At 41.0% G+C, this 24,296-nt stretch overlaps 1 protein-coding gene across 3 annotated transcripts in view; it reads right to left on the reverse strand.

Moving 5' to 3' along the window:
• Window positions 1–6,895: 6,895 nt before the first annotated feature.
• The window catches only part of Abca1 (ATP binding cassette subfamily A member 1), a 119,490-nt gene continuing 102,089 nt past the window's right edge, over window positions 6,896–24,296 (reverse strand). For 2 of the 3 annotated variants that reach the window (XM_028780033.1, XM_028780032.1), the window contains exons 38-50: window positions 22,063–22,178; window positions 21,809–21,953; window positions 20,152–20,275; window positions 18,714–18,843; window positions 18,365–18,485; window positions 17,570–17,632; window positions 16,762–16,868; window positions 14,545–14,686; window positions 14,108–14,242; window positions 12,989–13,092; window positions 12,405–12,497; window positions 11,352–11,595; window positions 6,896–10,184 (exon numbers count right to left, since the gene is read on the reverse strand). In XM_028780033.1, coding sequence (XP_028635866.1) covers window positions 10,044–10,184; window positions 11,352–11,595; window positions 12,405–12,497; window positions 12,989–13,092; window positions 14,108–14,242; window positions 14,545–14,686; window positions 16,762–16,868; window positions 17,570–17,632; window positions 18,365–18,485; window positions 18,714–18,843; window positions 20,152–20,275; window positions 21,809–21,953; window positions 22,063–22,178 — 1,665 coding nt within the window. In that variant the 3' untranslated portion in view covers window positions 6,896–10,043. The remainder of the gene's footprint in view (window positions 10,185–11,351; window positions 11,596–12,404; window positions 12,498–12,988; window positions 13,093–14,107; window positions 14,243–14,544; window positions 14,687–16,761; window positions 16,869–17,569; window positions 17,633–18,364; window positions 18,486–18,713; window positions 18,844–20,151; window positions 20,276–21,808; window positions 21,954–22,062; window positions 22,179–24,296) is intronic. The other variant, XR_003712983.1, reaches the window with a different exon arrangement.

The raw sequence follows: 24,296 nt of genomic DNA on the forward strand, positions 1-24,296 counted from the left end.
ATGGCCCTGGCAGCAGCATGGACCATGGACATGGACACCTATAGGGTCTCCAGTCTCCATCGGCAGCACAGACCATGGAGGCCTTTCAAAGAGACCCAGTCTGGAAAATGAACCATTCTCCATCTCGGACATCCTGGCCCAGAGGCAGGGCCGTCATGCGCCTGGGCACTGCATTCTGGGGCAGAGTGTGTACAAGTTCGAAGCTGCTACACACCACTCTGTTGGCCCTACTCAGCAATGGCATGTTCCCAGGTCCGCCACAGCCACAGTGTCTCTAGCCCTGCCTCTCCATATCATGCCAACAGTTCAGTCATCTTTCCCACCTCTCCATGGCATATTTAATCACCAAAGGGACGATGCAGACTGCAGTGCGTCACACAATATACTTTTTTTTTAAACCTGAACAGCTTTACATGCAAATACTGCAATAAATCATTGGTCTTCTTCAAGGTTTCTGGTTTCTGAAGCACCATAAATACTGGACTAGAGCTGAGACTCCTTCCGGTTATCCTGTTGTTATCCAGAGTGGGGGTGATCTTTCGACTGGGGCAGAATCCAGAATCCGTGCGAGATTCCAGGTCAATGCACAGCCCCCTGCCCTTGGTGCTGGCTGCTCCACCTACTCACAGGCTCACCCTGTATGGCTGCTGGCAAATGCTGCCTCTGCTCTCCTCCCAACATCAGGGCAAGCAGCACAGGCTGCAGCACCTGCAGCTCAGCCCTCCTCAGGGATGGATGACATGTACTTTGTCTGTGATCTCATGCCTGCCCAGGTGCCATACTCCACTGGGCCGGGCTCTGCTCTACCTTCTAATTTCGTGAGACCACATTTTAAAAGCATCTTACTACAGACCTGCCTTTTTCAAAGTTGTTCTGGAAATACTATGGGCTCTGCAGACTCCCCTTCTGCCACTGTGTCTCTCCTCAGGGCTTCCATGAGTCTCAGGCTACAAGGTCCCTCAGGTGCCAGTGGCCACTGCCAAACTCAGCCTATTATAAAACATTACCAAAAGCATTTTGCTTCGATAACTCCTTGAGCATCAATCTTCTTCGACCGTTACGGTAGCAAAGTAAAAGTTAAGAGCTGGCATTTTGATCTTTTTGATGGACACACTAGGCATTATCCTACCCATTCTCCTTAATCTAAGCTATTTACTTACTTACTTGGTTTAGATCATATATACCTTATTTGTATTTAGCTCCAACTGCATTTTCACTTTCTACTGAACTTAAAATAACAGAGATATGCCTTGCAAGAGATTTGAAGAGGGTCGTAACTGATACGCACAGGTTCACATAGTAGCATTGATTGTCTGGAAATTTGATTTTCTTCTCTTCCCTTAGATTGTCCTCAGTACTCGCTCCTCCTCTTCATTCTCTATTATTGAACCTTCTTCCTCACTGGGAACAAACAAATGAAAGTAATCAGAAGAGAGAGTGCAGACTGACACTCCCTGTCACTGCCTGCAGGACTTTTTCTCCTACTCTGCACCTGAGGAAGACCAGCTCATCCACACGTAGCTGAAGGAAATGGCTACAGAACGTTCTGTCTCCTGAAGCTAGTTTTTCAGCTCTCAGTCCTTCTCAGCATACAAATATACTTATTTCATCTTTAAAAAACAAAATCATCCTGCCCTGTAGTAACACAAAAGAAGTGTCATACTTCCAGCCTCTGATTAATTCTCTCTTAAACAACTCAGTACCGCACTAGCCAAATAGTCCTCACCAAACTCACTTTCCAGTTTTCATTTTAGTAGATTTCCTAGCAGTTGACTTGTTCTTTGTTCTAGATTTTTTTTCTAGATTTTGTTCTAGATTTTCCTTCATTCCCTTAAATACCATCTGTTTAGTTTTCTTTACTTATTGATGCTTTTGGGTCACTATCTTGTCTCCTTCATCTCCAATGATATCACAGCCCAGCACTGACTCCCTAGACATTTTTCTATCCTGCACTCACTTTCTGGATTATGTTTCTGTCATACGTCTTCAACTGGCACCTGTATTCAGACGGTCCATCCAGTATATACGCATTCTCTAGAATTCAGCCTTACTTAACTGCCAGTCTTAGCACTTCCACCAGAACATATTAGAAACTTTATAGCACACCTGTTGAAAGCTAAGCTCTTAATCTTTACCGGAAAGTCTGTCTCAGTGAATGACACCTCCTTTCCTGTCCATTTGCTCAGGTTATTACTCTATTACCTATCAGCAAATCCCAAAAGTCCAGAATGTGATTGCTTCACACTCCTGCGGCCACCATCTGGTCCGAGCCCATCATTATTGGGGTTTAAGGGGACAGCTCTTCACTGACCTGCTATCATCCTAGTCTACTTTCAACACAGCAACTGGAAGGATAGAAAACACAAACCACACTAATTCACTCCTCTACTCCCTTGTGTCTCTGATAGCTTCCGGTCTCCCTTAGGGTCAGTGTGGCCTGTAAGCCTTTTACATGATCTGTCCCCCGGTTACATTCTTTAGTGTCATTCCACTCCCTTGGTTCCAGGCGACTTAACAGCTTTTCTTCTTTGACTCACTAAGCATTGTCTTGCCATAAAGTCTATTTTCCTTGCCTAGGATCTTCATCCCTAGACATGGATTTTCTTGGATCATCCACACCTTATTGGGATCTTTACCCCAGGGCCCGATGCAGCCCTCCTTGACAGCTCTACTTAAAATCAAAAACCTTGTTTGCTATGGAATGAACTTTCCCCCTTCAAATTCACATCCTAGAACCCCAATCCCTAACGTAATTCTTAATGTAATGATGTTTAGAGACCTTATGATGTATCTTAGTCAGTGTTCTATTGCCATGAAGACACACCATGACCACATCAACCTTTCTAAAGGAAAGCAGTTAAGTGGGCTTGCTTACAGTTTCAGAGGTTTAGTCCATTGTCATCATGGTGGGAAGCATGGTAGCATGTAGGCAGGCAGACATGAGGCTGGAGAAGGAGCTGAGGGCTACATCAAGATCTGCAGGCAGCAGCAAGAGAGCTTGGAATGGGTCCTTGAAACATCAAAGCCCACCCCTAGTGACACACTTCCTCCAACAAGGCCACACCTTCTAATCCTTTCAAAGAGTGCCACTCCCTGGTGACAGTGCTTTCAAATCTATAAGCCTATGGGGGCTATTCTTATCCAAACCAGCACACGAGATAATTGGGCTTATGTGAGGGGATGGGGCCCCTTGATAGAATGAGTGTCCTTATAAGTATCCTCTCCATATCTCTACCATGTGAGCTAACCAATGAGGCGTGCACTCGGAGCTAATCATGGTTAGCATCCTCATCTCAGATTTCCCAGCCTCCAGAATGGTAAGAAATAAATGTTGTTTAAGCTACACAGTTGACAGTATGTCACTTATTAGCATAACTAATATTTTACTATTTTAGTTATATGTGACCTGGACAGAAAGTGGACCCTTGATATGATCCTCAAAGGTGTAATGTTACCCCAAACAGTACCACCAGCTAGGGACTATGTGTCATGCGTATGTGGGAAACAGTTCACTACATTCAAATGTTAATTGTAAGTTGTCTATAACCCCTGGATCTCTTTTGTATTTGTCTTTTGCTGTGTGGTCTCTCCATTTTGCACACGCCACCACCGTGATGCCATCTTCTATGAAGCTTAGACGAGAACACCTGCTCTTGGATTTTCAACCTCCAAAGTTGTAAAGTTGTAAGGTAAATCAATCTCTCCCTCCCCTCCCCATCCGCCCTCTCCCTCCCTCCCTTCCTCTCTCCCTCCCTCCTTCCCTCCCTCCTTCCCTCCCTCCCTCCCTCCCTCCCTCTCCTCCCCCTCTCCACACTATTCTGACAGCAGAAAATCTTCTTTGGAAAGTATCTATGAAAGACACAGTGAATGGCACAGGAGACATTTTCACTATGAGTGCAATCAAATATACAAAAGATACGATTGCCTATTGGCTCTGAGATACCTTTCTAGACTACAAAGATAAAGCAATTGTAATTTTAGGAAGAGAAACAGATACTAATTGAGTCTAATTCCTCCTCCACTAAATAACTTCCAAAGGGTAAGAAAATTGGTGCTTGCAGGCTCACACCCTAGACTTCATTCCCAGCATCAACTCCTAATGTACCGAGCAAAGCCTAGGCTACTAACTACTGTGGAAACTGAAGTCGTAGTACTTTTTCAGTCATTAAAGGAGTATGAACCTGCATCATATTGAAAGAAGTCGAAGACTCATTGGAGTGACTTTCCTCATAAATTCAGTTACTTGGAAAGATCTCTCTCAACTCATCTTCATTAAAAAAAAAAAAAAAAAAAAAAAAAAAAAAAAAAAAAGGTTTCTTTAGTTTCAACTAATTGGCCCAAGACCCTGAGGTAAGGGAAGAAGTAAGACCAAGTGTGATAAGAGAGTATGGTGGAAAAAGGCTCTTGACAGTGTACATGGCTAAAGGATTAAAAACTCTCAGAAAAGAAAAGAAGAATGCCAACTGCAGTCTACAGGCAAGAGGACTCCAGATGAAAGCTTTGCAATCCAGCTCTAGTTGTCTGTTTTGCTTCAGGTCACAGTGGCCTGAAGTGATGGCGGCCCTTCCTCCTTACCTCTCGTTCATCCACTGACTGTAAGAGCTTCCCCAGGAGCCACCATCTTATGAAGTGCCATGGTCATTCACAGTTACCTTGCTTGCTCACTGTGGCAGTTTTCAGACGTAAGTAGAATTCTGCCTCCCAGGTGCATACCATCCTTTAAATTCTTGTGTATGACACACCCCAGATATGTTTGCTCCTCGTCTCCTTCCTGCCGGCCATTCGCTCCCAGTTTCCTTTGGTAACTTCTAACTCTCAGGCTCAAACTTTCATTCTCTTCAGGTAAGTAAATTCATCAGTCCCATGACTTAAAAAACAAAGACAAAATTGTGTGCTTGTGTGTGTGTTGTACTGTGCTGTTAACGTGACTATTTTTACTTTCTATCATTGCCCCTGAGCTCCTGACTGAATGTCAACTGCATACTTCAACGTAAGTATTTATCTAGTTCACAAATTAGAAGCCATTTTTGATTGTTCTTTCCTGGGACCCCTACCTACAGCCTGTAAACAAGTGTTACTGGCTCTGAATTAAATACTGACCTTTATACTTCCTCCCTGAATGCCACCACCACCATCCTGCCCTAGTCACTGTCCTCTTACCCTCTCTTACTGCCCTTTCTTCCCATCAAAGTCCACAATCTATGAAACAGGGATTAGATCATGCCATGCCCATTACTCTGTGGAAAACCTCATGGTTCCTCATTATCCTAACAATAAAAGACAAATACTCATTGAGGCAGCAAGATCTTGATTCCATCCCCTACTTTTCCCCCCCAGAGAGACATTGGACTCTTCTTCCTCCTTGACAGCCATGATTTTCCCAACTGTGTTTCTTACACTACATGTTTCAGATGTGTCCTCAGAGCCCACCTTCTGCTGCTGCCCCTGCTCATTTTGTTCCCATCTGAACTTAAATGTTTCTCCTTGGACAGGCCGTTTCTGACTCCTCCCCACTGTTAACCCGTCACCGGTTCCTATTCTTCAAAGCACTTGCTGTGCCAGGTGTGTTTGTCCACTGTCATTTGTCCTTCACCGATGCATCATTAAAGGATGAATTTGATTTCCCTCAACATTGTATCCCTAGAATCAGGATGGATGTCCAGCATACAAAGCTCAGTAAATATTTGCCAAATTAATAAATAACAATGCTTAGCGGATTTGCCAAGGACAAGTTTAACTGACACCTAACTTCAAAGGGAGGAAGAAATATTTGTTGGTTAATTAGCTTTGTATCTTGGAGCAAATTTCTCTGAGAGATCATTTATTCAACCTGTAAAATGTCTTGACTCCCTACATAGGGCAGGTTACCAGTATCCAGCAAGGTGAAAATGGTTGCTAATTTTCTCCCGTGTTTTTTGTTTGTTTGTTTGTTTTGTTTTTTGAAATTTAATACATGCAATATCACTATCCATATGGTCCAGAGTGGGTTTCTAATCTGGAACTTTAGAGAGCTTTGGTCAATATTTTGGTCAAGATCTGTGGGTAACTTGTATTTTCATCTAGGTTAACTGCCAAAACCGATAAATTTTTTTTAATCTCTCAATTATGCATTTTCACAGGCACAGTCTTGTTATTTCATTAAAGTCTTATAGCACTTTAAAAGATACAGTTGTGTGGCAGATACTGAGCAGGTTTCTAGGCCTACCCAAAAGCCAAGAACCTGCATACAAAGTTCTGACCTGTGTCTTGGATTAGGACCACTTACTGCACTGTCCCAGCCATTCTGAAGTGGTCACTACAGAACCAGGACCAACTGGGGTTTCTCAAGTTGCAAGGTTAAGTGTGCATCTTTTTCTCTGAGATTGATTCTTCATAAGCCATGATAAATACATCCTCACTGTCTCAACAGAGCCCTGCTTGTGTGTATCCTACTTAACACTGAAGTCTAGAAGCAGGGAGGGTGTCCCCATATCATTTCCGTTTTCAAATTTGTACTCCTTGGGTCCTGTGACCATTGCCATCACGCCCAGCGATGCACATGGTGCTGTGTCCTGGTAGTTTTGGTTGAGTAGGAACCCAGTAACCTCTCTGTAGCCTCTGAAAGCTACTTCTGTTCTCATTAAGGAAGTCTACCTACACTGTTTCCTCTTCAGCTTAATAATCAGTAACCATTACTCCATCTAGAAAGCCTCTGACCCATCTTTTATAACAACTATTCGGTGTCAAGTGAATCTGAAAGGACACAGAAGTCTTCTTTTATTTTGAAGTAGCATCCTGAGTTCATTCTTCAGAGGATTTGAACTTTTCCTGAAACACACCAGTGATTAAAACAGCTTCCCCTCTAGGCTTTCTAACACTTCAACAGCAGGTGGTGCTGCGGATGCACAAAAGTAAATTTGTGTAGACCAGCAGGACTGTCACAGCTTTATTTTGTGACTCATAACATAGAAACAGGCTTTTTAAAAACACTTCATATAAAGTTATTCACAATACAATTTTTTTCAGTTTTTTTTCTTTTAATGAAAATGATTTAACTTAGAAATCTGCTCTGAAACTTTTGTCTAGTTTTGCAAATCTCAGATATTCCAGTGCAAAAATAGATCCATTACAGACAGCTTAAAGTGCTTGAATTGAGGGCCAATGATAAAGAAAAAGCATAAAAACCAGCTTCATCCTAGGGCACAAGGGAAAAGAACATACTGAATCCTTATGGAAATATAATGTTCCACAAAAAGGGATGCAACAGTTTTGAATCAGAACAGGATTCCTGTGGCACTATACTATTACCAGTAAATAGTAATGAGAGTACAAATTAGTATTTCAGTATCAAAGTGGTTCTCCATTACACAACACATGGCTCTTTGGAACAATTTTACCTGATATATACAACCATGAGAAGACAACAGACAATCCCTTTAAGTCAATGCCTACTATACAGAGAGCAAATGATGTATAACATTTAAGAGTCATGAGGCATATGCTTGCAGTACAGACACCTAAATACAGTAGTTTGAGGTTTGTTTGTTTGATAATGAATTGTACTAGGTGTGTCTAGCGAGAGGACTCACTTTCTTTTGTCTTTCTCACATTCACAGTTAGTAAGTTCTCCAATATATTTTTTTTAAAAGTAAACCAGAAGTGTTTGCGCTTGAGAATTTCTCAACTCACATAGCACAGCTCCATAGGGAATCTAAGAAAATTTTATTTGAAGATAAGACTGATTTTGAAATTTCTAAAATAATTACGTTTACACAGGAAAATTGAAGACTGCTATTCAGATCGTGTAAAAGGTAACATAAATACCTACAGATTGTCTCCAGCTTCAGGAAAGATTTTAAATCTATACTGAATTAAGTTTTTTCAAGATGGTGCCTTACTTTTGTTCTTGTTTGTTTCTTTTTAAATGTGGCCTCAAAAATCAGAGTAATTGAAAAGTTAGAGCATGATGATAATGGGCTGAGAAAGCCAACGAAAGTTTGATTTTGAAAAATAAAGATTTGTTTCTTTTAATTCTGTATCTTTGATACCTAAAATACAGTGGTATGCCAATAACTCTTGGAAACACACTTTCCTTGTCATTTTAGAAACCTATGTTGACATTAGTATCAAAATCGTCATTTTTCCTTTCAAGAAATGAGTTACATAACAACATTATATAAACTTAATTTGAAATAAATCTGAAACCTTATTCTTCCAAATTTAGAAAAACTTGAAGAAAACAGTGACAGCAAAAAGCTCACTTGAACTTTGCCCAATACAGGAATTCACTCATATTTTTGTTCTGTATGAAGGCAGATGACAATGAGCACTGGTCAAATAATGGTTTTTTTCACATTGCTTGAAGATGAAAACAAATTAAACTTGGGTTAGAAAAGTCCGAAAAATACTTCGTGTGGAATAGTTTTGTTTGTTGATTGGCTTTCATGACTGGTTAAGGACTGAAGAGATGGACTGTTTGAGATCGTCAGAGGTTTAAATGGCTGTATCACATCCTGCAGAGCTTATTGTCTGCCCATATTTTGAAGGTCCCAAAGGTCACAAGCATAAATTGTATCCAAGAAATTTCAAGCTAGCTGTTTTCTCCTGAAAAGAGTTGATTGATTAGTGACCCTTCTTGGCTTTTGTATTGATGCTATCAAGTAGGCAAGGGTGTGGCCATATTCTTTCAGTACACTTAACAAAATAACCTATATCTGTAAATCAGTCAGCTGAATAAATGGCACAGAAAATCTGCTAGCTCCCTCTCACTCCTGTCTATGCATCTACATAGTGATTATACTCCAAAAATACTCAATCTGCAACCTGAAATGAATAGTGTTCTACATGATCTTAAAATATGGCCTGAGATGTTGACTGCCTCATTGTTTTCTGGTCACTGCGCTAGTCAAACATTCCATCTGCAAATTTACCAAGGAAAATAAGGCAGGAGGCAGTGCAGGCACATTCCTCTATGTGACTGGCGTCACAGTTATGGTTCTAAGCTTTCAGAAGCATTGATAAAACTTAAAATTCCAAATAATACTAACAATGCAAACATTGTTGTCAAAATAAGATGCCACCCTTTCATTTTCTAGGTTAATTCAAACAGTTAGAAAGAACTACATTTCTGTTACATAATGAAGGATCTCCAGATGTAACGTTAACCATCCTGTGTTAGCAGACAGTCAGCACAAACAGCCCCAGACCTTCCACGTATAAACGCACTGGATCTTTCATGCCACACCCTGAACTCAGCAGCTTGCTGCCCCAGCAATTTGGCTGCTCATCTTTGTTGCTTAGGAGGATCTAATGTGGTTTGGAAAAGTCTCAGAAAGCTGCTCTGACAACCCATGACATGAGCATGGGCAATACTGAACAAGAGAACCAAGTACCTGGGTTAGAGAGATCCACATTTTCCACAAGACAGCCACAACAGCAGCTCATCAAAGAGAGAAGGAGAATGGGGATTTAGTCACACTTGGCACCGTTTTGTCACCTGATATTTAATGATGTCGACAGACAGCAGGGCGGTTTTCACAAAAGTGTGACACACTCAGTGCTTCAGACTTTCTGAGCAACTTGGCACTAGTAATTCTGGCACACTCATTGCCAGCAATGGATGTGTCACAGGGAAACCAGTTTTGTGGTTCAGCATGGCTTAGTGGATGAGGATGTGCATGCCTTTGACTTTGATTATCACTGGCCATGACTATTTGATGGATTGTTGTTGCAATCCCAGAAAGAATACACAGGAACAAAAGAGTATGAATCCAAACCCAGAGTCTGCTTGGTTCCACACCAGAGTTTCACATCTGTATAAGGTAATGAACTAACTTCAAGTCATTTTCACTAGAGAGCCATACAAGACATAGGCTACAAAGGCGCTGCCCCTGTAATGGAATTGTGTTCTTGTTGCATTGAAGTGCATTGCATTGAATAGTGTCAGTACAGTATCCAGTTTGTTCCTCTCCACAGAAATGCAGGACGCTTTCTTCTAGAATACTTGACATAGTGCAAAGGAAGATCTGCTCTCCCTTTCATCCACCTTGTGTGAACAGGATTCTTCATACATAACTTTCTTTCACTTTCTCGTCCTGTAAGAAGGATGTGAGAACGGCCACATCCACAACTGTCTGGTTTTTGTGTAGTGACAGGTCCTTTAAGTGGTCATCATCACTTTGGTCCTTGGCAAAGTTCACAAATACCTGTCAAAAGGAAGAAAGATGCTCATGAAGGCTTCTGCACTGGTTCTTTTGTCATTGTAGTTGCATTTTTATTTATGGTTGCATTTTTCCCTGTGTTGAAATTAGGCGCTCAGTTAGGAGTAACTGAAAGCAACCAAGTAGGTACTTGAAATAGAAAACCCCGTATAAAAGGGAGAATTCTCGAGAAGCACCAAAAACACTGAAATCCTTTTCTACATTCCCCACATCACCAACTACTCAATCCACCCACTTAGCAGTTATCCACTTTGTCATATCTAGGATTAATTAAGAGGAAATGAAAAAACACTTGCTGCTGGATACCTACTAACTGCTAAGCTCTCTTTGGTATATTGTTAGGGTTGGTTTTAATGCTTTGCCTTAATTCGGCCCGTGTCCAGTAGTTGAGGGTCTCTGTCCCTAATTGGTTGTTGGTTGGTCAATAAAGTTACTAATAGCCAATGGCTGGGCAGGGAGATGGAGGTGGGACTTTTAGATTTCTGGAACAAGGGACTAAGGGAAGAAGGAGCAGAATCGCCAAGACAGGGAAGCAGAGAGATCAGACTTGAGAGCTGCAGGAGAGAAATCATTCAGCCAGGTAAGAGTCAGGGAGGCAGCCCCAGGGGCCAGTCTCCTAATTGGGTCCGGAGTAACGTCAATGAAATATAGATTTTAAAAGGTGATAACTAAGGAATATCAGAGGGGAAAGTGGGTTAGCCATATGGAGTTAGGAAGAAGCCCAACGTTGTGCTGTTAAGGGCATACTAAAATTAACACTGGCATTTGTGTCTTTTATTTTGAGGATCCAGAGAACTCTGATGGGTGGCGAGAAGCTTGATCACCTGCTGGGACCTCAGAATAGCTTCACAGATTACCAGTACAGTATATTTTGTTATTTAGAAGAGATAAGGCACCTGGCAAAATGCCTGACTCATGCCAGGCAATCAATGGTAGTTATTCCGACTACTGATACAACAGCCACAATAACTATATATAGTAGAAAGCATCAGTTTTTTTGCATGTGCTCACAGAAATTTGTATAATGTAGGCAGTATTAGTGGAGAAGGAATCAAAGCTCAGAGAGGCTGAACTTCGTTCAAGCTGATGGTTGGGAGAAACGAGCAGGCATCCTACGCCTGTAGCTAGATGCACTTTTGACTGAAAGCTTACTTGGTCAAGTGTTGTCTGAGAGACAGAGTAGTCTTCTATGTGGAGTTGCTTTTTGCTCTGGGAGAGGATGCTGAATATCCTGGCCAGAGATGACAAGGAGGATGGAAGCTGATACTGTAGCATGTTTCGATGTTTCTCTTTTAGGACACTTCCTGGGAAAGCAAGTCCAAAGAACTCCTGGACAGGCTTCAGGTCGGGGTTGGAACCCGCTATTCGTACAATTATTGTATAACCATCTCCAAATCTGAAAGCAGGAAACAAAATACACACAAATGGAACATTTGCAGAGAACTACTCAACAGGATACTCAACTCTGAAAATCCAACTTGTACCAAGAAAAACAGAAGTCTCTGGCAGACCCACAGAACCCTGTCTGAGAGAAAGAACCAGTTTTATCTACCAAATACCTAGTTGTATATGGTACCATGCTCACAGCCTTGAATATCAGATTCCATTAAAACCTCAATATAGACCTACGAAGTCTGACACACAGACAAACAGAGCCCAAGGAATTTAGTCACCTGCCCTTGTCCCTGAACTAATTCCCAGTTACGGCAGGGTAAGGATATGAACCTCTTTGTATTAACTCCACAGTGTGTCCTCACTATCATAACATCGCAAGTGAATTATTAAACTTCACTTATATAACTAAATTCAGAATAGTCTCAGAAACTGACCCTCAAAGATGCTGAGTAACCTGCCTACAAACCACACAGCCAGTACATGGCAAAGTTAGAAATGGAATACTGCCCATTCAGGCCTCAAAGTCCGTGTTCTTTTTCCTATACTCTTCTGTTTTTATTTTAAGGTATCATGCATAAACTCACCAAAAACAAAACACAAACAAGCAAAAAAAGAAAACATGGTTTCAAAAGAACAGTACATAAAGAAAGAACATGGGTATGATCATTTTTGTTATGAAAATTATTATATAAATTTTATAAATACTGTATAATAAAAAACAACAACAACAACAAAACCCAAACAAACACAACAACAACAAAACACCAATGACTTCAGTATGTGCTATCCCAAAGAAATGATCCCTATTACCTGTTTTTCAGATGTTGGACACTGCCAAGGCACCTGAACCTCCCATTGACCATTATGGCCATCCTTGTACAAAGAGCTTCACATTCTTCCATACTGTGGGGAAAACAGAATGAGGTTTTCCTTTCAGAGCGATGCTCCTATAAGCATCAGAGCATCACCATGACACCTGGCATTCCGATGAAACAGATCCCCGTTATCCTACTGCATCCCTGACCACGATGGAGCTTTTCTGTCATGTGCCATACAATTGTGAAAAGGTAAAAATCCAGATGTTTACACAAAGAACAGCTGCATAAATCAGAGCAGATCCTCATCAACGACAGTGCAGCTGCAAGAAATGATGGCTCACCTCACTTGAAATTTTGTTTTCAAAACACACGTTACAATTAAATTTTTGTAAAATACCTAAGTGCTTGCTTATAGCTTGGCATAAGAAAAACTCTGGGACATATATAGACAAATGATAATAGTTATCTCTATTCCAGGTGATAGCTGTTTCAGTCTTTTTTTTTATTTTTTAAATTTTTTATAAAATGACTAGATAGAATCCCACCCTATAAAAGCCAAGACTATATAGTACAGACCTATGAGATGTAAGAACTACGGATCTCCCCTCCTTGACAATGCTTAGGGCACAATTCCACAAGAATCTCCGGGCTTTGGGGTCCATGCCTGTGGTTGGTTCATCCTATAATTAGAATAAAACAAGTTTAATTATTTGCTGGAAAAAATATCAGAGACAATTTTTAAAAAAAGATTTATTATCTATTGTATGTATGAGAGTACACTGTAGAAGAGGGTAGCAGATTCCATTGGAGATGGTTGTGAGCCACCATGTGGTTTCTGAGAATTGAACTCAGGACCACTGAGTTCACTTAACCACTGAGCCGTCTTTCCAGCCCAAGATAATTTTTTTTTAATGCTAAATATCATGCTGGGTTTCCCAGCCTGGGGATAGGGGTAGAGACAAATGGATTTCTAAGTTCTAGGTCAGCCTCGGCTCCATAGAAAGTTTTAGGCCACCCATGGCTACATAGTGAAACCCTATAGCAAAACAACAACAAAAACCTCATAACATTTTGTCTGAAACCATTTTTGAAGTCAGAGTAGTCTTTAGGTAAAACTGATACTCATATTTTTCTCCTTGTTCTACTATACTTGCCAATCTCAGAGAAATTTCATATCCACATGGTCAATAAAAATTAAAGCTTCAACCCAAGTCTTCTTCCCATACCCCCAGTGTTCTCTACAAAATGAGGATGAGGACCACTGCCCAGTCTGATCTGGTTTTTATTCATCTGTATGGGAGCAACTATGGTGCAGTGGCTACTATGGTCATCTAGAAGCCATGTTCTCACTTTGACCTTTGGAAGATGAACATATATATATAGTCATGAATATTCCCGAGAAAGATCAAATCACAATTCAGCTTCTGCCACTATGTGTAGGGATTATCTACACATATGCCTGGAGCTTGTCTACTTGGGAGCCTGTGAAGGTACAGCAGAACCTTCCAGAGTGCTTAGTGGGAGAAGCTTCCCCTTGCTTCTCCAAGCCTGCTCTGGGGTCACCAGCAAATTGACTTGCTGTCACCATGCTAAGTACACAAAGGTCTATATGTGACTTCATATAAACCACGCTGTCTATTCAAGACAGAAGAACAGCTTCCACACTCCACTCGCTTATATCCCCCTCACACTCACCAGAAACACCACAGGAGGCCCACCAATCAAAGCCATGGCTGTGGAAAGCTTTCGCTTGTTACCGCCACTGTAGTTACAGGCGTATTTTTCTCCATACTTTACGAGGCCCAGTTTGCGAATTGCCCATTCACCAACCTAGAGAGAGATAAAAAGCATTTTGACCACCATGCTTTCTTACACGTAATGTAGGACAGTTCTCTCACTGAAGGAGACTCAAGTTTCAGCTACCTCTGAGGACCCAAAGGAGGGAGAAGAGACTCATGTAGTAAAATCTGTACTCCCTCCCTCTCCCTAGCCCGTGCATGAGAGCCTCCCCTGGAGTCGGTGCAGAGACAGTGTGAGCAAAGAAATGATCTCAGATTGCCGTCACATATGAAGAAGGTATTCTATATAAGGGTGTCAAAGGAGACAGTCTGGTTTTCTGGCTCCTACAATACCTTGCCAACTTCCTTTTCTGGAACTCCCCTCAAGAGGGCAAAGAACTCCAAATGCTCTCTTCCAGTCAGCAGCTCCGTGATGGCATCGAACTGAGGGCAGTAGCCCATGTTCTGATGTACTTCATGGATATTTGATAAGATGCTGTAAAGGAAGACAGAACCAGTCAGGTTTTAAGTGTTTAGAGACATTCTGAGGAGACAATCCAGCCTGACAGTTCTTTAAAAATGTGCTTGTACAAAACAAATATATACCTGCTTCTGCTCAGAGGAACAGTCATTCTGTCCCTAGGATGTCAACTCTAACAGTAAGGGTCCTGTCTCAGCTCTGCCTAGGTCTTGTTGACTCACAACTTCAACCTGTAGGCTTGGTCCAGCATCAAAATGAGTCTATACAGCTGCAATATAGTCTTTGCCAACAGACTCAATCACACCAATCTGGAACTTCAACACCAAGTCTCCATTGCAAACTTGACTCTGAGCTGGTCATATGTCACAAGTGTCCCTATACTCCAGTCTTCTTCAAGACCATACAGTACTACGTAAGTCCCAGAAATGCTGGGCATGAGCTCTCTCTGCCTTCTGCTCCCCATTCAGGGAGTTGGTCGTAACATTCATGTTCCGGACATTCTGATTCCACTAAATATGCAATGCAGATTCCCATTCATTCCTCTATTTGTTTATTTAATTATAGACCTTCTAATATGGTAATAGGAAAAATACACATATAAATAATTTTATTTATACCTGTAGGGGTGACCTCTAGGTTCTATAAAGCCTGTCAAGCTAACAGTTGCTATTATCTGAAAATTTTGACATTCGTATTCCAGTCACCTCCAGATTGCCATGAACTTGACACATAGGCACAATCCTTTCTGCTTATTTAGTATTCTTGGATTAGCCTTCCCAAGATTTAAAACTAGAGTATCCATGGACACTGTGCCTGGCTCTCTCTCACAGCTACATTGCCCAAGTCAGTTATATAATCAGTAGCTGAGATAAACCTTAGGATGGGATGGTTGTTGTCTTTCTGCATGTTCCAGGAGCTTGGCACTAGAAAGACTGGGGAGTCATCATTATTCCCAGAATTTCTATTCTTTTAAGGCTCCTTTAGATTGCTACTGAAAAATAAGGTAGTAAGAGACAGGAGGAGATGGATGAGTTCATTATGCTCCTAACTCTAGAATAATATTAACTGTGTCTCTAGCCAGTGTTTCTGAACTGTGAGCAATCTCCCATTACTGGGTTGTAAAATAAATTTAGGTCAAAGCCAGCAATTTTTAAATGGCATGATGCAGACTAGAGTATGAACTATTAGGGTACACTATAAGTAGAAACAGTAGGTGGGTGCCATTTTAATTCATTAGGTGTATGTGTGCCTAAGTGTCTGTGTATATATACTACATTGAAATGTAAAATGTATTTTCTATATGATCATGAACAGAAAAGTTCAAAAGATACAACTTACATCTTTATTCATATAAAAAGCCAGGAGAAGCCCCACATCTTTAGAGTATTCAAGGAAAATACCACCTAACAGGTCTCTGATATGTAGCTTTATCCACAAAGATTAGTAAATGGCTTAACAGTGACTTTATCAATTGGTACACACTTTAGAAAGGGCAATTAAACAGATATATGCCCTTTTACCATGTAGGGAATTTTCTGAGGAAATAACAAAAATTATCTACAAGGACATATTTAAACAGTGAATTGAGGAACTAATTAATGCCCAACATTTATAATGAATTGATCAAATAAGCATATTTACTTGGCAGAGTTTCTAGATTTTAGAATATGTAATCCATTGCAAAATATTCATTATAAACCTATTTATAATACAAACTCAAAATCTATATAGACCTGTGCTCTGTTATGACACATTTAAGTGCATAACAGCTCTGAGCTTATGGTTAGCTCTACAACTCAGCTATGATTGTGCAAATCACAAACCTATTCTCTCAGAACAAGGAAATTATACATATGTAAATTATAGCTAAATAATGCTTTATGATAGAGGGAAACTGAAAGAAAATATAAAAATAAGGCTTACTTCCAGGTAGTGAAATTGGAGGTGATTTTAAGAGCTTTTGAACTAAAGTCATTTCAATGTTTTCACAAACTATAGTAATAGGATAGATAGTCAGAAAATATCTGTATATTTCTTAAAGCTGGAGAAAGAAAATCTCCGCAGCAAATACAGGCTGCTTCCTTTCCCACCTGTGTTTGTTAAGGAGAGCATCCCCTCTGGTCACCATGGTATCTCCAGTCAGCATCTTGAAAGTTGATGACTTGCCAGCTCCATTAACGCCCAGGAGGCCAAAGCACTGCAAAGCAAGACTAGGTGAGCGGCAGGAACAAGCTCCTAACTCTCAGTCTGAATGCCCTGATGAAATCCCCTGGGCTTGGATTTGCTTCACCATTGATCCCAGAGCCTCACTCTTAAGTGTCAATGAGTTCCATATTCAGATATCACGAGTGCATGTATGCCTCCTCTGTGTGTGTGTGTGTGTGTGTGTGTGTGTGTGTGTGTGTGTGTATGAGAGAGCAGGGAGGAGAGGAGGGGAAAGAAGAGAATGAGAGAGTTTACGTATGGGCCATGTTGTATGTGGGTATTTTTATAAAGATTTGAGTCATCAAGTTGAGACCAAGGTCAATCTGTAAAGAGCAGTAAAAAAGCCAACTGGTCAAAACTCACACCTATCACCTACCCTGACTAAGAACATGAAAGAAGTCCAAAAAATATGTGAAAGAATAAAATCTACTTTTTACCCTACTTGAAATTCATCCCTGAATGGATCCCCCATAATCTAGATGTGAATGTTTTCTTACACTGCCTGAGAGCGTCCAAATCTGTTCTGTTTTGACACAAGAGGTTCTCACTCTCTCCATGACTGATTGCTTCTCATAGACACAAATAAAGAAGCCTTGAAAAGCCATTTTTCACAGTTACAGACATTGTTGTTTGATTTGGTAGATACGGTCTGAATTAATGGAGACAAAACACAATAGGGCACAGTGCATTTACCTCTCCGGGAGGGATGCCAATGCAGATCCTGTCGACTGCAGGCTTCTGCTTCCTTCTATAGATCTGCAACCAAGGAAACACAGAAATCATGCACCTCCGTGGCTCAGAGCTCTCCCGGTCAGCTAAGGAGGAGGGAGCTCTAAAAGCCACACACACACAGAACAGAACTTATCAAACACCACACACTGGATGTGCTAAGATCTTACTCTGTCTCTGTAATGAATGGCGTTTACCTGATTCCAAAACTCAAAATTGAATTTCTTTTTTATTTCTAATATGAGTTTTTTCCTTAAAAAAAAAAAGACAGTGATATATTTTAAAAGTAAACTATGTAAGGTTGAAATCTATAATAAAATGTTTCAACTACCATAAACTAAAATTTGAGGGTCATGGTATTTGAAAAGGGCTGAAGCAGATTGTCTTTCTGAGCAATGGGTCGTAGAGTTGCTTTCTGAGGCATGAAATTCAAAATCAACTACTTATTTTCTGTAACTTGACTAGACACACAATGTTAAAATGTTTTAATAACTAACATATATGCAAATGTGTACAATAAGTAAATCTAAAGGATGGGAACTGAGATACAGAAGTATTCTCAGTAGGATTTTTTTTTTAATTAAGAAGTCTCCATGGTGTATTTTAAATAAAATTGACAAAGCTTAGTGTAGAGGCACATTTGGGGAAGCACTGGGTTTTGTTTTGTTGTCTTGAATTAAGCAAGTCAGGGAAATGCTAGTGAGCAGAAAAAATGCAGAAAACAGAAGAGAAACTGAGGGGCCCACAGTCGCCGCCTACCTTGGTCAGTTCCTTGATCTCTAGGATGTCATTTTGTCCGCCACCATCCAGAATCCTCTGTCTCTCCCTCCTCACGTCCTCGTCCTCATCATTCAAAGGAGGAAGCTTCGCCTTTACAGGTCTTGGGGAAAAATAATGTTTAAGAAAAATCAATCTTTTCAGCTATTTCCCAAGGCAAAATTCAAGTTTCTAAAGCACTCTTATCAAGCCCACGTGCCATCATTCCTAGGGTGGACAGAGCATGCTCATGGCTGGAAAATCAGTTTAACTGGGTAAGTTCAGCTCAGTGCAGATACCCAAGACTTGTGAGTCCCCTTTGCATCCCTTAGAGTTCTGAGATAAAGCTCACCTGGGCTTGATGAAAAATCTGTACTGGATCAGGACAGTAATAAGGAAGAACACCACCCCTTCCACGGCCATGGCAAAAAGGTTTCGTCCCACCAAGTCCCAAGAGAGTGGAGAGATGAAGCGGTTCTCCCCTGTGAGACACAATGAAGACATCTGGTCAGAGGGGATGCATCAGAATTCACGGCCCTACTTCCTGTTTCTGAGTCAAGATTCCCTTTGCCTGTACATAGAATAGCGCTTACACAGAGAGGGCACTTGAGCTGTGCATGGCTTTGTTGTTTGTATGCTTTTTCATTTAAATTAGTTTATGTTATGCTTAACCTTCAAGGCTAGCTTAGTATAAATTTTGGTTTTGGAATTTTTTTCACACTTGAAGTATTAAAGGACTCCTTTTATATTAAAAAAAGGAAGAAAGGGAGGGAGGGAGGGAGGGAGGGAGGGAGGGAGGGAGGGAGGGAAAGGAAAGGAGTGAAGGAAGGATTTGGGGGGTTAATTTCACACAATTTTTCTAGAAACACCATTCATGACAAGAAGAAAAAAACAGTAACACAGGTGTCTACTTTTGAGGTTTCATTTAGAGAACTATACTACAACCTGGTATCAGGTCAGAATTTTGGAGTAAATTACCATTAGGTCTGTAAGTTCATTAGGATTGCTAAGATTTCCTTTTTAATGAGACACGGCCCCCACCCAAACCCAGACAAATCAAGTCTAGTAAGGCCAATAATCCTGGGTAATTTTGGAGGTCAGAATTTGCTCTAAGTTTTTAAAGTAACAGGTATTAGAAAACACATTCAAAAGATGTCTATTTCTGCAGCATCTAATGTAACCTAGTGACTTAAGTTAGGTGGTTTTAGGATAATATCCCTTAATTCTCCATGTCTCCTCTGTATCACTAAACTGAGAACGTCCCTCTCCTATGTTTTGTAAATCTAGCTCAATGAACCAGGAAGTAAGTAACAGTCACATAATGGCCGGAGATATTTTAACCATGTAGAAGAAAGCTTCAATAAATTATCTCTTTAGAGACTACATAAAACACAATATATGAGCATATCTGCAGGTCCAGGTTTTCTTAGTAGAATCAAAGGGTGTGTCTTTTCTTTTTGAATCTCTGGCCTTATCTAGTTGCCAAAGCTCTGGCTTGATTTTTCCAGTGATTTGACAAACTCACCCAGTGGCATTAGGAATTAATTTCAAACAAATGCCATCATTTTCCTGTTTCCAATCTTCCCCATTTATCTCAGTGCTATCAGAGGCACAGATAAACACCTAGATGATGGAACTCATGTCAGACAGAGCAGCTGCATTGGTATTGGCCCAGGACAGTTGAGAGGACAGACATCCTGTGCCCAGTCCCTTTCTAAAGCAGGAATCAGAGTACGGAGGCCCACAAAAACTATCACACCTCCACTGAAATTTCCCACTGCCTTACTCACCAAACCTCTCCAGGGCATCTGCCATCGCCTGGTTTTTTACCATGTCAATGAGCCCTCGCCCCAGGCAAAAATGAGGGAAGATAAGAAACACAGATTTCAGGATGTCATTGATGTCATTGAGCTTCTGAAGATGACGAAGAGCGGGAGAGAGAGAGAGAAACATATATCACTCATAGTCTAAGTTAAAATTTTATCAAAGTCTAAAATATGGACATGAAGAAAAGCATCTGACTCCCCGGACCCATGCAGATACCAATGAAAAGCAGCAGGATTTTCTTCAGGAGCTCTGGAGTGATAGTGTTTGAAAGTAAACAAACTTCTAACCATGGTGACTTTTAATCAGACAGAAATCCACAATGAAACACTGGCTTAGTGATTTTTTTAAAGCAACTCACTCATATCTAGGTCAATATCTGAGTTTCAGGATTTTGTTGGAATTTCAAAACCATCTTCTCAATGACATCAGAATGCATTATGACTCCGTAAGACAAGGCTGGGTAATTAGAAAGCCACTGCAGCTAGAGATAGGGCTCAATGGTTAGGACGGCTCACAACTGGCTATAACTCCAGCTCCAGAAGATCCAACTCCTTTATGTGTCCCCTTTGGGCATTACAGACATATGGGACACAGATATACATGCAGGCAAAGCACCAATACCCATAATATAAAAATAGAGAAAAATCAAGCAAAGTTGTTACATGCTGATTGCGTTGGGCCAGAACATGGAGGATGTTTACACTGCTCTGAAGGAAGAGCTGGGGGCTCTGACAGTCCAGAGAAAAGAAAGCATATATCTTACTAGACAAATGAGAAACGCTTCACATTAGACTTAAATCTTAAAGGATATGGTAGACACTCTCAGGCCCTGTGATAAAAGAAGGGCATTTCAAGACAGACCTACAGGAGTATGGTGGTTTAAGGGAAAACTCAGCTGAAGTTTCCAAGCACTGGGAGGGGATATGGTAGTATATGGCCAACAAGAAAGGTGCTGTGTGCCGAGTAAGGGCAACAGAGAGTCTTCTTTATGAGACTTGAAACTGGAAGGATTGGACGGATAATATAATAAACAGCATTACACTGAGTATGGGTCCAGGAGAGATATGAGACTCTGCAGGATGTCAGCAAGTAAACGGAGATGGCAAGAGAACTAATAGGTTCTAACGGGAAAGACCATACCAGCCTGTCTAATATGTGGTACCAATAAAATGATTTAAATGGAGTCATCCACTAGGCTGTGAGAACAGGAGAGCAGAGTTCCCAGGGGGCAGTCAAGGCACAGATCTGAGAGATAAAAATGAAAAGCTGCAATGGTGGTGAAGGCCTGAAGATGGAATGGCATCACCCAGAAATGCTGCAAAAATAGGAAAACAAAGCCAGAAGAGAATGCAGTCTCTGCCAAAGCAACACTGAAGAAAAAGAAGTATGAAAAAAAAATCAAAAGAAACAGAAAGACTTGACGAGAGAAATACAAGGCACATCAGAACAGAAATAGAGTGATATGTACGGGCATAGCTTGCAAAAGCCGCGAGGTCAGTGCTGTTGATGTTACAGGCAAGTGGAATAAGGTTAGGGATAACCACCATCCTCTTACACCCAAAGTGTTCTACATTGGGTTACAATGCTTACAATGGGATGTGTTCTACCCGTGACACTCACATTGCTTGTAAAGAGCTCCAGTACAAAAGTGGCCACGCTGCCATTGATGCCAATGAAGAGGTTCACACTGGTGAGAACCACATAGGCAGTGCTGGGGATCTTGAACACAAAGGACGCTGGGTACATGAGAGGAGTAATTGACCACCTGGTAAGACACAAACATAAGCATCCATTGGAGTCTTCTGCCCTCCCTCTAGCATTGGGTACCATATGCCTTGTCTCCTGGGAGAGAGCTACACTTAGAGTTGTCTTACCCATACAGCAAGAGCAGAAGGGCTAGAACAGGCAGGTTGGTGGAGGACACATAAGACTTCTGCTGGAAGCAGATGAAGATGATAACGACTAGTGTAGCAGGGACCACATAATTGCACTGAAAGAGAAAATAAAATTAACCCCTAAGTCAAACATACAACATACCCCAAGTCTTTACCATCATCCAACAAGAAAGGACAGATATACATGTTGGAGAATAACTCTGAATTAATGAAGCCACATAAACTATTAATCAAAATTCCGGACAATACAGTTTGACAAGCATTTTACCCTTGGCTGATTTTATAAACTGCATGCCCTTTCTGTCTTTCCTAGAGCTAAGCCAAGGTGTCACGCTCAGTAAACTTACTGAAGGATGTATTCTCAGGCAGAGTCATTTCAATTTCACAGGAGGCAAATGAGTTTCCATTATTCTACCCAGAGATGATTGTGCCTGTTTCATCATTAATGCTATATTATGGTCTGTCCGTGTTCAATCCCACATGTAATCTACTTGTGAGATAAGCACTCATAACATGAATGTCAAAATTGTTTCATCACACCGGGAAGAATTTTACAGTCTGTCCTGACAGTGCTTCAAGCATTAAAATGAAGAAATAAAGACTTGACCCGGGGACAATTATGAAAATTCATAGCTGGCACAGAGAGAAAGTGAGTGAGAGAGTGAGAGCAAGAGAGGGGGGGAGGGCACAAGAGAGAGGGGGGAGGTGCACATGCATGGAATGGAGGTGATAGTGTATTGCCAGACAGTAAAAGAATGGTAGCTTCAGACTGTCTCAGTCCCACCCTGCTTAACGTGTTTATTAACGATTCCAAGAACGACATGCTTGCAGCAGACTCCAGACTGTTAGGCAGGAAGGGTCAGGAAATACAAAGAGAGTACAAGTGATGTCCCTGAGGTCAAGGACTTGCTCTTCAGTCTCTGAATGCCCTCTGCCTGACACATTCAGACGCCATCAGACATGTAGTGAGCACTCAGTGAATTTTCAAGATAAAAGAAAGCAAAGAAATGCTGACAAGATCCAGTTTTAATAGTAGTTTTAAAAAAATGATTAGGTTCAAAAAGTTGATTCTGTGCATTAGCACAGAAAGAACAAGACAAGACCCTAATTAACAATTCACGTGAAATAGGTTTCAGCTTCGTTACCAAGTAGAAGTAAGTCTGGGCAATTTATAATGCCATACCTCAAGCTGCAGTAGAAAGTATGAGATAAAGATTAGCTTTCTCTAGACTTAGAATCATCAGATCAGAAGACTGGCAGGCCTTAAGGCTTGGCCTGATTAGCATATGCAATTTCATCATCTCCATCATCACCATGCGTATCTGTACAATGTCTTAGAGAATCGGTGAGCTCTAAGATATCATCTCATCTTCAAGAGACGTTTGTTTACTGTGAGTTGCCTTTAAATGTCTGGGGAAATGCTTATTGGGCAAAGAGTTAGATCTGCTTCGGGTACCACTGAATTAATGATGGTCATAAGGGAATATAGTTCAAGTTCATTTGCCAATAATTGGAACGTCAGGGTTCTATGAAGTCATTCATATTGATCCAAACAAAAACAATGCAGTATAGTTGATACAAAACAGATAAACTGCAATGGACAGACAAGATGCTGACACAATTTATGTAGTTTTCGATGGCAAATGACTTCCTTAGTAAGGCAAGAACAAAAAATAAAAACACAAAAACAGAACAAAAAACAGAACAACAAACAAACAAACAAACAAAAAACACCGACTCTAAATTAAAGCACATAAGATAAATTAGAGGTTTTGGCTTGGGTTTTTAATGAAGGTCTTTCTATTGTAGTCTAATTTTTAAGGGGAATGCTGGCTAGACTTATGTCAACTTGACACAACCTAGAGTAATCTAAAAGGGAGGAACTTAAATTGAGAAAATCCTTAAGATCCGTAAGATCTGGCTGGATGGCATTTTCTTAATTAGTAACTGATAGGGGAAGGCCCAGTCCAATTTCAGTGGTGCCAACCCTAGGCTGGTGGTTTTGGGCTCTATAAGAAGAAGCCTGAGCAAGCCATGGTGCCAGGGTCCAACATGTCCTTGATAGGAACAGAATGACATGGTTCCTGCCAGTGACAGGGCCAGTGGACCAGGTCCCACCCAGCTAGCTTATCCTTTGTGCTTAACGGAGGTAGGCAAATCTCTGAATTCAATGTTAAAAGGGACATGTATGGTTGCTGTTCCCTAAGAATCAA

Source organism: Grammomys surdaster, unplaced genomic scaffold (genome assembly GCF_004785775.1).
Source record: "Grammomys surdaster isolate TR1022 unplaced genomic scaffold, NIH_TR_1.0 363, whole genome shotgun sequence".
NCBI classification, from domain to species: Eukaryota; Metazoa; Chordata; class Mammalia; order Rodentia; family Muridae; genus Grammomys; species Grammomys surdaster.